At 67.2% G+C, this 14,289-nt stretch overlaps 1 protein-coding gene across 2 annotated transcripts; it reads left to right on the forward strand.

Moving 5' to 3' along the window:
* The first annotated feature begins 2,271 nt into the window (after positions 1-2,271).
* HOGA1 (4-hydroxy-2-oxoglutarate aldolase 1) lies at positions 2,272-13,955 on the forward strand. 2 transcript variants are annotated; one of them, XM_073354619.1, is made up of 7 exons: positions 2,273-2,580; positions 6,484-6,612; positions 7,681-7,808; positions 9,342-9,476; positions 10,450-10,546; positions 11,028-11,161; positions 12,780-13,955. In XM_073354619.1, exons 1-7 carry the CDS (start codon positions 2,352-2,354, stop codon positions 12,927-12,929), a joined length of 1,002 nt encoding a protein of 333 aa, XP_073210720.1. In that variant the 5' UTR covers positions 2,273-2,351; the 3' UTR covers positions 12,930-13,955. The 2 variants fall into 2 exon arrangements, with proteins under 2 accessions (XP_073210721.1, XP_073210720.1); XM_073354620.1 differs by lacking the exon at positions 9,342-9,476 and having other exon boundaries at positions 2,272-2,580.
* The last annotated feature ends 334 nt before the right edge of the window (positions 13,956-14,289 follow it).

Raw genomic sequence — 14,289 nt, forward strand, 5'->3', positions numbered from 1 at the left:
CCGATGAACTCACCGGTGCGCGCTGGGCGTCGGTTCTCGCCGCAATCCTCGACCTCCAGGAGGGGTCCGGGCAAGGCTAAATTGCAGCCTCGTCGCCCACCCAGGGACGCCAAAAGCTGTTGCCGGCATCCAGTGCCGAGAGGCTGAACAACAGCTTGAGTTGGTTCGTTACCCGGTGTGCTGCACCCAATAATCACAACGTGATGGAGAAGCAGAAAAGTTTATTTGAAGCTTCAAATAGGTACAGGGAGATTTGAATCTCAAATCCTGCACAACAGAGCAGGAAGTTACACAGGCTTTTATACATCCTTTTTCCCAGCATACTTATCCAATAGCAAGCTGTGTTGGATCATATTAAAGAAGTTCTGTATTAAAATCACAAATGAGTTTGATTCCCCAGAGTTTAAATTCCAGGGTATTACTAATGAAGAGGTCTCTTGGTTTTTGGTGCTGTTTCTCTCCCTCTATGTGTGAAACTTGCAAGCTGCTAATTGTGTTAGTACATCCTAAGACAGAGTCTGTTCTCAAAGCAATTCACAGAGAGAGAGACTCAAAGCAATACTCTGTAACAACAGAAACAGCACCCAGAGACTCCCCGCCCTTTTGTTGTATTAACCATTGTGATTAAAATAGAGATAGAGGATGTATGTGGATGGATGCTTGGTGTGGATAATAACTGAATGATCAGGGAGGTGCCAGCCTAAGAATCCAGTGTCCATCGGCTGAAGAAGGCGTCAAGTGGAAATAACCAGAGGACCCCCCCCCGCCCCGGAGGGCAGACTGGAATCCACCCAACAGCCTCAAGAATGGGAGAACCAAAGAACAAGATAACATCTTGGAGCCGTCAGGAATGTGCTATCTGCTGATTGATTCAGCAACAGCATGATGAAGCAATTCCCATAGACTGGCATAGGAAGAAATTCCTATAAAAATAGACTCTAAAAAGTGAGAACTTTGGGGTCTGATTCTGCAAACCAACTTCCAGGAGCAACAGATGAGCATCTGACAAGGCCCTGCTCCCTCCTCATGTCCAGGCCACCTGGCCAGTGGCTTGGCATGAGCAACTCTAAGGCTGGTAACTATGATAACAACCTTGCAGAACCTGTGTGTGTGTGTATGAATGAATGTGTGAATAAATATGAGATTGAATGGAATGTTATAGCTATAACTAACTGCTTACTATGATTCTTTCTGTATTCACAATAAATGTGGTATTTTGCCTTTTTCCCTTTAATAAGATCCTGCTGGTTTTTATTTTATTGGTACAACAGCTGCCCCAAGTATCCATATAGCCAGCCAATCCAGTTCCCAGCTAGTTCCCTGGTTCTCTGTATCATTTGTTAAACCATACATAAAGCTGCTTTATTCAGCATTGTTCTTCCATATCTGCCCTGTGTGGCCTTGCTTAGTTTCAGGCAGTCTGACTCGGCAGCATATTGTTGCAGATCCTCAGCATCACTGCTGTGTGTGCCTCTAGGCGGGGGGGCAAGGACACTTGGGCCTAGTACGCAGAGCTGCTGCGAGTGCCTCCAGGCGGGCGGGGGGGGAAGGACACCGGGGCCTCGTGCGAGGGGGCTTCATCGACACTCGTGGTCTTCCATCCCCTTGAGTTACCTAGTGGCCATGCCCCAGGGTCCCCAACACCAGCATGGAGGGGAGGTCTTACCCTAACTGAGCCCATGCAGATCTGGTGCTCACATGCCCCTCTCGAAATACAAACCCACCAGGTGTTCACAAGCCACCTTACAGTAACAAACTAGTGCATGCCGCCACAGATCTCAGGGGATCCCAGCAGCATGTGGGGCCTGGCCCAGCTGCCCCAGGGCAGAAGTCTCCTGCCTGGTGAGAATGACTGCAGCTCTGGGGAGTGGGAGCAGAGGGTGTGCCCCAGGACAGCTGAATACCAGCCATGCCCTGCAGACACAGGGCGTCCCTTCCTCCCACGGGCAGCTGCCGCCCACCGCTGCTCATGCTGGGGCCCCTTTAAGAGCCGGAGGGGCTGCCTGGCCAGGATTTGGCAATAGTGGCCTGTACAGTGCTGGGGGCGGCCACGGGCTGTGTGGGGAGCCCCAGGGGCCGGCTAGAGACACCTGGGGGTGCCCCCGCAGACACACGGCCAGCTAGGCCCTCATGGCTCGGCAGGTGAGGCCCTGGGCCCGTGCCAGGCACTGGTCCACGGCCCCCGGTGCCCCTGGCAGGGCCCCAGTGAGAGGCAGCCAGGAGGGACCTCGCCCCAGGAGCAGCAAATCCCCAGCCAGCCCCATCAATCATTAACAGCTCTGGGCTGAGGCAGCTGTGGGGCAGCAGCTCGGAGTGGGGCAGCAGCTCGGAGCGTGCCCCCAGGCCCTGCGATGGCACAGTCCCGCCGGCTCCTCGCCCCACTCAGGCTGGGGCTGGCAGCATTACGCTGGCGCCCCCTCGGGTGGGGCAGGGGGCTCAGCACCCCCGCCACGCCGGGGACCCGGCTCGACCTGCGGGGCATCTTCTCCCCGCTCACCACCCCCTTCACAGCCCAGGGCGAGGTGGAGCACAGCCAGCTGGAGGAGAACCTGCACCGCTACGCCACGGTCCCCTTCCGAGGTGAGGCCGGCCGGGGGGCCCAGCACCCCACAGCTCTGCACAGTGGGGTCTGGTTATCCCTGGCGGGCACAGGGTCTGCCCCTGCCCCACTGCCATTCCCCCACCCTGCCCAATTCCACATGCCCCCCTCCTTCCCCCCACCCCCTCGTCCTGCCCCCCACGCTCCCACCCTACCTAATTCCACACACACACACCCCCAGCCTGCCCTTGTGCCCCTGTGTGTCCCTGCCCTGTGTGTGCGCCCCCCACCCTGCTAACCTGCCCCCCGCACTCCAGTCCCGCCCTCTAGGGCTGTGGGGGATTCTGGCTCTGTGTCCCGTTCACCTCCTGTGGGGCCGGTTAGCCCGGATTGTGGGGCAGCCACCTGGCCACCGGGAGCAGGCCAGAGCCCCCCAGCTCCTGTTGCGTGGGGCCCCCTGAGCCGCCCGGCAGAAGCTCCATGGGGCGGGGTAACAGGCTCAGCCGAGCAGAACGGGAACCCCCAGCCCCTCCGGACGGGCGCGTTCCCGCCTCACCCCGGCTTGTTACCTGGGGGCAAGCGGGTCAGCGGCACACCTGGGCCTGGAGGGAGCCAGGCCCCTTGGCACAAGGATGGCCCAGCCCCACCTGGGGCCTGGCTGCGTGGGGGTGGGCGTGGTGCCCCAGCCCATTGAGCAGGAGGGCAAGGAAGGGGCAGGAGGGGTGGGCTTGGCTGGAACTCGCTGCAGGCTCCTGGCCAGGGATCGTGGCCCCACTCGCAGGGTCTGTGCAGCTGGGGTGGGTGGATGCTGCCTGGCTGCGTGGCAGGGGATGGACCCAGTGGTGGGGAGACTCAGCATCTGGCTCAACGGGCCTCTCAGTCCCCCAAATGGCCCCCACCCACCGACACCCCCAGCCCCCTACATACCAACTTACCAACGGCCCCTACCCTGTCAAAATGGGCCCAACCCCCACCAGCCGCTCCCCGCCCATCCCCTCCAGCTCCCACCCTGCCTAGCCCCCAAACAGCTCCCACCCCCCACCAACCCCTGCCCCGCCTAACCCCCCAAAACAGCTCCCGCCCCATCTCCCCCACCAGCCCCTGCCACACAGGTAACCTAGCAAGAGCACGTGCTCCAGAGCCGTAAGGAGCATTCTCGGGCCCAGAACAAGCAGGCAGACTCCCCCCCAGTCTGGGGTTTTGGGTGTAATTTTTCCGGCCCCCGGGCTTTGTGCCCTGGCTGGCTGTCCCGCTCGCCCCGTCCTGGGCTCAGTCCTGATGCGCCCAGGCAGACTCCGCGCCCACCCCGCAGGGCTGGCTCCCCGGGCCGGACGAGGCCCTTTGCGCACCCTCAACCCCACTCCCAGAGGGTCGCTCTCCCCCAGCGAGACCCTGCGCGCCCCCTCTCAGGGCTCCTGCCCCACCATGTGGCTGGCGTTCGTGGGCCCCCCGGGTGCTGGGCATGGTGCAGGCAGGGCGCTCGGACCACGGTGGCTAGAACTGGCCGAGGGCACTAGGGGGCGGAGGGTTTTTCTTTGGGATTGGCCCCAGTCAGTGCCCAGTCAGACCGGGGCACGTGGGGCAGGCTGCTGGCCCCGGCCAGGTTCTAGGCCAAGCCCGGAGCCTGGGTGGCAGCGTCCCGGGACAAGGGGCATGCTGCCTGGTTCGGGCCCCCAGCACACACCTGCTGGTGGGTCAGGGCCAGGTCTCCCACAGCTCGTCCGGGGGCCGAACCGCTGCCTCCGTGCCCGGCCCCATACTCAGCTGGCCCGAGACTCAGCCGCTTCCACTGTCCGGACCCTGCTCGGAGACTCCCAAGCGCAGAGCCCTGCTCCCCTGGCCCCGGGCTCTCCCTGGCCCTGAGACCCAGCAGGGCCAGGTGCTTCCCTCACAATGCCCCCCTGACTGGTGACCCGGGCGCTGCCCGGGGGAGCAGGGAGGCTGAACAGCTGGGACCCACGCCTGCTCCCCAGGTGCTGTTCTGCCCGGCATGGCCCCGCTGTCCCATGAGCCCCGGCCCCCTGCTCTTGCCTTGCCCTGAGCGCAGGCCTATGGGGTCGGCCAGGGCCTCCTGCTGCTGGAAGGTGGCGCTGGCCCTGGGGGCTGCCCTGCTGCTGGGGGTCGGCGCCCTGCTCCTGAGGAGGAGGGACCCCGGTGGGGGCCGCCCGGCGCCGGAGCAGGCTCCGCACTGGATCAGGTCACACTACAGCTGCTTCCCCGAGGAGAGCGAGACAGCAGGGGCAGAGGAGAGGCCCACCGGGCGCTGGGGGGCCGGGCAGCCCCTGGAGGAGGGGGACCAGGGCGCCGAGCGCAGCAGGGAGAGCGGTGCCCCGAGGGGGCGCCTGGCCGAGGCCCTGCTGCTGCGGGCCACCTCCTGCCAGATCAGCCGCCAGGTGGAGGCGGCCAGGCCCAGCCCGAACACGCCCGTCAGCACGGGGGGAGCGAGTGCCTCGGCAGCGCCCGCCCACACGGTCCACTCCAGGCTGGCCAGGGACTGAGCCCCGGGCCGGGGCTCCGGTCCCCAGGCTCTGTGCTTCCAGCGCCCACCCCCACAGCAGGGGCAGCGAGCCAGGGCCCTGCCCCCTGCCCCTCGGACCCACTGCTACCAGCACAGCAGGGCAAGGAGCAAGCGAGGGGATGCAGCCGCGGGCAGAAGAGCGGGTGTGAGGAGTGCCCCTGCGTCGGGGCTCTGGGAACATGGTGCCCCTTCCCGGGCAGCTGCAGCCCTGGCTGGGGAGACCGCAGCGTGCCCCCGCCAGCAGGCAATAAACTCTTTGTGAGCGTCCCTTGTGGGGTGATTTGTGAGGGGTGCGGAGGGGGGTGAGCAAGTGATGGGGTTCGCGCCCTTGGGGCCCGAGGAGGCCGTGCGCTCTGGCACCTCCCGGCTCTGTGGGTGGGTGGGTGGGTGTGCATGGTCCCTGCCTCTGCTGGGACCCCTGCTTGGCCTCCTTGCCTCGGTGGGGCTCCAGGGCAGGGCCTGAGTTTGGCTGCAGCTCTTAGGGCTACGGTGCCCATGTGGTGCCCCAAAGTGAGGGGCTCTGTCGAGTCTCCCCCGGGAGGATCCACCTGTCTGGGTGCTAGGCAGTCAGGCCTGGTGGTTGGAGCGGCAGGCGAAGCCAGACGTATGGTCTGGACCCGGCCGAGGGCAGCGCTGAAACGGGGCTCTGGGAACAAACCGTGGGTCAGCCTGTGGCCAGGCCAGGTCAGGGCCGTAGGCAGAGTCTGGCCGCAGGCTGCAGGTGGGTTGGAGTCACCCCGAGAGGTGGGGGTCAGGATCCAGGGGCAGGGCTGGAGCAGGGCAGGGCAGGGGCAGGGTTGTGGACGGGCTGGCAGCTGAGGGGGTCTGCGGCCGCGAGGCAGCAATGGGGCTCCTGGCTGGGTGGGGGTGTCACCAGACTGGCCTGCAGCTCTGGGGGTCTGTGGAACAGTGGTGCCCGGGGTCACTTGCCCCAGCCCAGGGCTGTCACACGGCTCTGCCCGAGGGGTGTCATGGCAGTTGTGTGGGCAGCCCTGGGCCGGCTGAGGGTTTCGCTGCAGAAATGCCCACTGGGTCTGCCCAGGAGGGGTCCCCGCGTGTCCCTGGGGGGGCCTGGGCGGGACCCGCATCGAAAGGCTCCAGCGAGGGCACTGGGTGGAAGGACTGTACCAGTCCTCAGCTGGGCTGCAAGGGTGGGTGCCCCTGGAGCTGGGCACCACCCCTATGTGCCCCCCACCCCAGGGCTGGGCACCCTGCCATGCCCCTGCCACCCTGGAGCTGGGCACGATCCCTCATGCAGCCCCCTAACGGGATCTGGGCACTTCACCCCCATCCAGCCCTGCTGGCCCAGCACTGCCCCCCCCGGGCCTGGGTCCCGCCTGCCCCTCTGTGTGGGGGGCCGGTCAAGGCCCACCCCTGGTGCCGGGAGCTCTGGGGCAGCCCAGCGGCCTTGTGCTCTGTCTTGCAGGCTTTGTGGTGCAGGGCTCCAGCGGGGAGTGCCCCTACCTGACGCCCCAGGAGCGGCTGGCCGTGGTGAGCCGCGTGCGCCAAGCCGTGCCCAAGGACAAGCTTCTGCTGGCCGGGTCGGGCTGCGAATGTGAGAGGCAGGGATGGGGGGGGTCACCGTGGACGTGCCTGGGCGGGTGCCATGGCCACAGGGCCAGGCTCCTGACTCCCCTCCCACCCCCGGGCCAGGGCCCCTTAGTGCTGCACCACCGGCCCCTGCAGCCTGCAGGCTTCGCTCCCCATCTCCCCCCCATGCATCCCCCCCCAGCCTGGGTTCTGCCCCCCATCCATCCGCCTCCCCCCCCCGGCCCGGGTTCCGCCCCCCCATCCATCCCGCTCCCAGTGCCTGGGCCCGGACCCCTCCGTCCCCCCCACTCCCCAGTGCCTGGGCCCGGACCCCTCCGTCCCCCCCACTCCCCAGTGCCAGGGCCCGGACCCCTCCGTCCCCCCCACTCCCCAGTGCCAGGGCCCGGACCCCTCCGTCCCCCCGCCCCCCCAGTGCCTGGGCCCGGACCCCTCCGTCCCCCCCGCCCCCCCAGTGCCTGGGCCCGGACCCCTCCGTCCCCCCCGCCCCCCCAGTGCCTGGGTCCGGACCCCTCCGTCCCCCCCGCCCCCCCAGTGCCAGGGCCCGGACCCCTCCGTCCCCCCCACTCCCCAGTGCCAGGGCCCGGACCCCTCCGTGCCCCCCGCCCCCCCAGTGCCTGGGCCCGGACCCCTCCGTCCCCCCGCCCCCCCAGTGCCTGGGCCCGGACCCCTCCGTCCCCCCCACTCCCCAGTGCCAGGGCCCGGACCCCTCCGTCCCCCCCACTCCCCAGTGCCTGGGCCCGGACCCCTCCGTCCCCCCCGCCCCCCCAGTGCCTGGGCCCGGACCCCTCCGTGCCCCCCGCCCCCCAGTGCCTGGGCCCGGACCCCTCCGTGCCCCCCGCCCCCCAGTGCCTGGGCCCGGACCCCTCCGTGCCCCCCGCCCCCCAGTGCCTGGGCCCGGACCCCTCCGTCCCCCCCGCCCCCCAGTGCCTGGGCCCGGACCCCTCCGTCCCCCCGCCCCCCAGTGCCTGGGCCCTGCACCTGCCCCCGGCTGGGGCCCTGTCGCAGGCCCCATGGCCCCGCGCGATGCTCTGGCGAGGGCCGTGACGTGACCTCCCGCTCGCCCTCCCCCCAGCCACGCAGGGCACCGTTGCGATGACCGTGGGCATGGCCGAGGCGGGCGCTGACGCCGCCCTGGTGGTCACACCCTGCTACTACCGGGGCGCAATGACCAGCGCGGCCCTGATCCACCACTACAGCCAGGTAGGGGACGGACCGCAGCCGGGGGGGCTGGCTCTGTCTCAGTGACAGCTGGACGGGGGAGTGGGGGCCCTGCAGTGCTGGGGGAGGGGCCTTTGAACAAAGGGGGAGGGGCTCTGCAGGGGGAGGGGCCTACAGGAAGTGGGGCTCTAGGAGGAGACTTGGGGGAAGAAGGGGAGGGGCCCTACAGGGGAGGGGCTTGGGGGAGGGCCTCTGCAGAGGGAGGGGCCTATCAGGGGGTTGGGGCTAGGCTCAAAAAAGGACCCTGGGAGCTCCACTGACCAGGCTGGGGTGGAGCCGAGGAGTTCAGAGTATGGGAGAGGGCTCCGGGCTGGGGCAGGGGGTTGGGATGCGGGAGGGGGTTAGGGCTCCGGCTGGGGGTGCGGGCTCTGGGGTGGCCCCAGGGATGAGGGGTTTGAGGTGCAGGAGGGGGCTCCGGGCTGGGGGTGGAGCTGAGGAGTTCAGAGGAGTTCAGGGTTGGGGTGTGGGAGGGGATTTGGGCTCTTGGCTGGGCGTGCGGGTTCCGGGGTGGGGCCAGAAATGAGGGGTTCACGAGGGGGCTCTGGGCTGGGGCAGGAAGTTGGGGTGCAGGGAGTGTGAGGGCTCTGGCTGGGGATGAGCGGTTTGGGGTGCAGGAGGCTGCTCTGGGCTGGGACTGAGGGATTTGGAGGGCAGGAGCAGGATCAGGGCTGGGGCAGGGAGTTGGGGGGTGGGGGGAGGCTCAGGGGTGCAGGCTCCGGGTGGCACGTACCTCAAAGCAGCTCCCGGAAGCAGCGGCATGTCCCTGCTCTGGCTCCTATGTGGAGACACGGCCAGGTGGCTCTGCGTGCTGCCGGGTCCGCAGGCGCTTCCCCTGCAGCTCCCATTGGCCGCAGTTCTTGGAGTCAGCACTTGCAGCGGGGTCAGAGTGCAGAGCCCCCTGGCTGTCCCTATGCGTAGGAGCCGGAGAGGGGACGTGCCGCTGCTTCTGGGAGCCGTGTGGAGCCAGGGCAAGCAGGGAGCTGCCTTAGCCCCACTGCACCGCCGGCCGGACTTTTAATGACCCGGTTGGCGGTGCCGATCGGAGCCGCCAGGGTCTCTTTTCGACTGGGCGTTCCAGCCGAAAACCGGACACCTGTCAACCCTGCCCCTCAGTGACCGGATGCCTCTTTCCAGGGTGGAGGGGAGCAAAGAGCCCAGTGGCTCTGGGGGTGGGGGGAAGCTGAGGGAGTGTGACGTGACAGGCTACATGCGACACCGTCAGCTCCGTCACCCCCTGGTTTTGGCGACAGGGGCTGAGATTGGGGGAGGGGACGGGAGAGTGAAATTCAGCCCCATTGCTTATGTAGGCCCCACACAAGCCAAAATGGTTGTCGTTTATGTAGGCCCTACGTGAACCAAATTGCCCATTGTTTATGTAGGCCCTACGCTGGTGCGCTGGGTGCCGGGAGGGTGCCTTGCCTAGCAGGGGCTCTTGGCTGGCCGCAGGCTGTGAGGGGTAGGGGCTGTTCCCCTGTCCTACGGGCCCATGCCCAGTGCCCCTCTCGGTGTCCACAGGTGGCAGACGCGTCGCCGATCCCCGTGGTGCTGTACAGCGTCCCATCCAACACTGGCCTGGAGCTGCCCCTGGAGGCCGTGCTCACCCTGTCACAACATCCCAACGTTGTGGGCCTCAAGGACAGCGGGGGGGATGTGAGTGGGGGAGCAGGGGCCATGTCTGAGCCTAGCCACCCTGGGGAGCCCTCACCCCACCGTGCCTGGCTCAGCCCTGTGGGCTCCAGCTTCAGTCAGGGCCTCCCACCCAGGGAGAGGGTGAAACCAGGGGCCCTTTACCCCAGCGCTGGGCCAGGGGCTCGCCTGGCTGACCCAATTCTGGGAGACTGGGGAGGGGCTGAGCGGGCCCTGCTGAGCCTCCTGCCTGGTGTTGGGGGCTCGCTGCACTCGGGTAGGGGGTGAGTCTGGGGCGGCTGTGCTGGGGGCAGCTCGGAGCATCCTGTGGGTCTGGGGCCAGGACAGTGGCTCTGCCAGCCGGGCATCAGCACAGCCCGAGTGGCTGTTGGGTGAGGCCTTCGGACCTGGCTGAGGGCCCCTCATGCTGGGGCCTCTGCACTGGCAGGGCCCAGCCCCCATCGCCCTGCCCCATCCCACTTTCCTCCCCTTAGCAATGCCATCACCGCTTCCTGCAGCCAAAGTGTGTTACAGACACTGACTGACCCCCGCACCCAGCAGGTCTCAGGGCCAGCGCCCCCAGCAGACAGGCGGGGAAACTGAGGCACGACACAGTGTGGGGAAGGAACTCTCCCCACTGCCAAGATAAGAACCCAGGCGCCCCCCCCTCCCCAAACACACACTCTCTCTCTGCCCCTTCCCCCCCAGTCCCTGTGGAATCTCCCAGGAGCTGCCTGGGCCCCAGCCACAGGGCTGCTCTGGGGTGGAGCCTGTTACTTAGTGCGAGGGGTGCCACGGGTGGGTTGTTTGTGTAGGGCCTACCCAGTGGGGTAGCGGCGCTAGGCTGGTTTGCTTGGTGGCCTAGTGTGTGCCCTGACAGACCATCTGGCCTTCTGGAGCCTGCCCAGCTCACGGTGCCCACAGCTCCACGGTGCTTGGGGGCTGTGGGCACTTGGGGCGTTCCTGGCTCCCGGCAGGACGCACTGTGTCTCCCCAGATTACCCGGCTGGGGCTGATTGTCCACAAGACCCGGACGGAGGAGTTCCAGGTGCTGGTGGGGTCGGCTGGCTTCCTGCTGGCTGGCTACGCCATAGGTACGGGCAGCCTCTCCGCTGCCATGGTTTACCCGGGACCCCGCAGGGGGATGTATTGGGGCTTCAGGGGTATGGGCAGTGTTGGCTACAGCCAGCCGGGGGAGGGGGGGTTGGGGGGGCAGGATGTGCAGGTATTGGGGCAGGTTGGGTAAATTGGGTTGGGGTACCAGGGAAGGGGTTGGGGTGCAGGGGGTATGATAGGGTGCAGGTTGTGGGGGTGTGGAGGGGGTGGGGTGCTGGGGGGATCATCGGGGGTAGGGTGCAGGATGTGGGGGTGGTGGAGGGAGGATGGGGGGCAGGATGGGGGGGTACAGAAGGGGTGGGGTGCTGGGGGAGGATGGGGGCAGAATATGGGGGTCCAGGAGGGCAGATGGGGGGCAGGGGGCAGGATGTGGGGGTACAGAGGGCATGGGGTGCTGGGGGAGAGGTTGGGGTCCCAGATGGTGGCCAGGCCCTGGGTACTCTGCTCTCTGCCCTCCAGGTGCCTGCGGGGGTGTGTGTGTCCTCGCCAACGTGCTGGGAGCCCCGCTCTGCCAGCTGGAGCGCCTGTGCCAGGAGGGACGCTGGCAGGAGGCCCGGGCCTTGCAGCTCCGGCTCATTGAGCCCAACGCAGCGGTAAGAGACGTTCCCGGGCTGGGGGATACGGGGCACTTTTCGGCACAGCCCAGCGCAGAGCAGACCCCCCCTGGCCTCCAGGGCCTCAGGGCAGAGCAGCTCCCAGGGGCGCAAGAGAGCAGGACTCAGGTTTTCCTTGGAGTGTTGTGTAGGCAGCAGGTCAGGAGTGAGGGGCACCGGCAGAGCTGGGGGGGGGGCAGGGCTGGGCTAGTAGGGGGCTGCAGGTCGGGAGTGAGGGGCACCGGCAGAGCTGGGGGGGGCAGGGCTGGGCTAGCAGGGGGCTGCAGGTCGGGAGTGAGGGGCACCGGCAGAGCTGGGGGGGGGCAGGGCTGGGCTAGCAGGGGGCTGCGGGTCGGGAGTGAGGGGCACCGGCAGAGCTGGTGGGGGGCAGGGCTGGGCTAGCAGGGGGCTGCGGGTCGGGAGTGAGGGGCACCGGCAGAGCTGGGGGGGGCAGGGCTGGGCTAGCAGGGGGCTGCGGGTCGGGAGTGAGGGGCACCAGCAGAACTTTGTTGCCCACCTGGCCCTATTACACTTACACATTCATGAGCCCTCTGCTCCCCATTTCCAGCAATCCCGCTGCATGGCAGGGTCTGGGTGCCTGGGAGTGGCAGGGGAGGTGGGGAGATGCCCCCAGCCCCAAGGCAGAGGGCAGCCTGCCAGGCTGGGCTGGAGGCCAAGAACGGGCAGGATGCCCAGTGCCTCCCCTTCCCTGGTGGGAAGTGCCTGGAACAGTGTGTGCTCTGGCTCCAGGGCGGCCCTGCTCCCCCAGCCCCCCCGGGCTCCTGAACTCCCCTCTGTCCCTGGGAACCCTGGTGTCCTGCCCAGCTACACCCCCCACTCGGGCTTCCCAGCCCAGGATCCGTCCCCCACGCCTTCAGCTCCGCTGCCCGGTCCCTATGCTGGGGGAGGGCCAGGCCAGTATCTTGTGTATGAAGCCGAATAGCCCAGGAGACTGGAGCAGCTGCCCTCACTCCTGGGAGGGGCTCCTGCTGGGCCCGGGGGCCCTGCCCTGGGGGCTCCCGGTGAGACCGGTCCCTGGGCTCTTCCCTAGGCACTGCCTGCTGCTGTTGGAGCTGCTGAAAGCTCCGGCCTCAGGGAGCTGCCAGGCCCGGGGCTCTGGGGCCAAGGGGCAGCCTGGCCGGGGGCTCTCAGGGCAGACTGGAGCTAGGCAGAAGGCAGGTGACTGCTGTGATATGGTGCTCCCCTCCCAGCTCTGCCAATGCCCCTCGGGCCTGACCCCCTGCTGCACCAGCCTAGGCCTCTCCCCCGAACAGGCGGCCACACTGTGCAGGGCATCAGCCACGTGCTCCCCGGGCATCCCACTGCCTCCAGCAGACAAGCAGCGTCCTGCTTGGCCTCCCTGACAGACACGTGCTGGCCCAGGCCAGCTGGGCTGGAGTCAGGAGTCACCAGGGCAGGCGCCCTGCTCCCTGGAGCCCAACCCAGCCCCAGCTGAGACGCTTTTGCCCTAGGCCTCCCCAGTGCCCCGGGACCTGGCCGGGCTGCAGGCAGGGGGCAGAGAGGGGCAGGGCATGGAGGGGGGACAGCTGAGGGTGTAGCGCCCAGAGGCGGGGCGGGGGGACAGGCCAGCCTCTCACCATGTCTCTGGCACCTGCAGGTCACCCGCAAGTTTGGGATCCCGGCGCTCAAGCAGGCCATGGAGTGGTTCGGGTACCACGGCGGGCCCTGCCGCGCCCCCCTGCGCCCGCTGAGCGAGGCCCAGCTGGAGGAGCTGCACAGAGACTTTAGCATCAATGGCTGGCTGTGAGGGGGGGAGGGGAACGGGGGTCCTCACTCCTCCCCCCTCACTGGCACCTTCCCTCTCTCTGCTTCCCCAGGAGTCCCCAAGCCCCGCATGGCACCCAGCCTCCTCCCCAGGGCAGGAGTGCAGCCCCCGCCCAGCCCCAAACCTCGCTGCCTGACACCTAGAGCTGGCCAAGGGGGCGCAGTCCTTCCCCCCACAAGCCCCCTGCCATGGGGAAGAGCCGACCCCCAGGCCTCAGCGACATGGTGGATACCCAGGTCCCTCAAGCCCCCCACCCGGAGAGGCCTGGCTGGGCTTCCTGCCAGCTCGGCCCCCTCCCACACCCCAGGCTGCTCTGCTCTCAGGGCCACATTCACCCCTGGCCACCAGGGCGTCTGGCTCAGCCCCTGCTCTGGGACAGGCCCGGGGAACAGGGCCCCGCAGGGCCGTGGGGTCAGCCGGGAAGGGAAACGTCCATTGCAGGCCATGGTTCCCGGTGGGGTGGCGGGATGGACCTGGCGCAGGGGGCAGCCCAGCTCGGCTTTCACTAGCTAACATGGTGCCAGAGGCATTGCCCCAGCCCCTAACCCCCGCACTGCCCGATGCCGTCGCTCTTGGGCGAACCATCTCCAGCGTGCTGTGGGGCCAGCCAGCCCCTCGCAGCAGCAGGGGGGGATGCCTGCTCCATCCCTCTCCCCAACTTCCCTCGCCCAGCCCCAGTGCCCCGCAGATCTCAGCTCTCCGGGGCTCAGAGTCTAGGAAGAGGCTGCTGCCCCATGGCAAGGGGCATCGCTAGCCCTGGCCTCTGGCGGGATCCCGCCAGCTGCTGGCCCCGGCTGAGCTGTGCCGGCTCAGAAGAGCAGAGTGGGGGCTGCACAGGACCCAGCCAGGACCCTGCCGACCAGGGAGAGCCCTGAGGGCGGCTGTGACCTTGGCAGTGCTGGAGCCGGGCAGCCCCTGGCGCGTTTTAACTGCTGTAAGGTGGGAGTGGGGAGGGGCAGGGTCCCTGGTGCACCCTGAGCTGTCAATAAAGCCCTGGCGTCCGCACTGCGCCTGCCTCCGCCCTCCTCCCTCACAGAAAGTGGAACGGCCCCTGTGGCCTGGGGGCGCCTCGGCAGCTGGTGGGGGGCAGTCGGGCATTATCCTCTCCCAGCAGGGGTGCTGTAGGGGCTCCCAACAGGAACATGGGGGCTTGGGGACGACTGCAGGTGGGCCGCCCGCAGGGTGTGACGAAGTGGGCCTGTTCTTAATGTTTCCTCCGAATAGTGTGGGGGTGCCTCAGTTTCCCCTATGCAGTTCTTAAGTATCTAGGTGGTGGGGTAAGGGTGTATGATCATTGCAGAGCCCTAGAGGGCAGGTGTGTGCAGGGGTCTGGACACAGAGA

The sequence above is a fragment of the Lepidochelys kempii genome, chromosome 7 (assembly GCF_965140265.1).
Source record: "Lepidochelys kempii isolate rLepKem1 chromosome 7, rLepKem1.hap2, whole genome shotgun sequence".
Taxonomy (NCBI): domain Eukaryota; kingdom Metazoa; phylum Chordata; order Testudines; family Cheloniidae; genus Lepidochelys; species Lepidochelys kempii.

Excerpts from the sequence above, each read along its gene's own strand:
- HOGA1 (XM_073354619.1), top strand. The coding sequence starts at position 2,352 with ATGGCACAGTCCCGCCGGCTCCTCGCCCCACTCAGGCTGGGGCTGGCA. Across the intron at positions 7,809-9,341 it reads TGATCCACCACTACAGCCAG|GTGGCAGACGCGTCGCCGAT; the intron begins GTAGGGGACGGA and ends CGGTGTCCACAG. Across the intron at positions 9,477-10,449 it reads TCAAGGACAGCGGGGGGGAT|ATTACCCGGCTGGGGCTGAT; the intron begins GTGAGTGGGGGA and ends GTGTCTCCCCAG.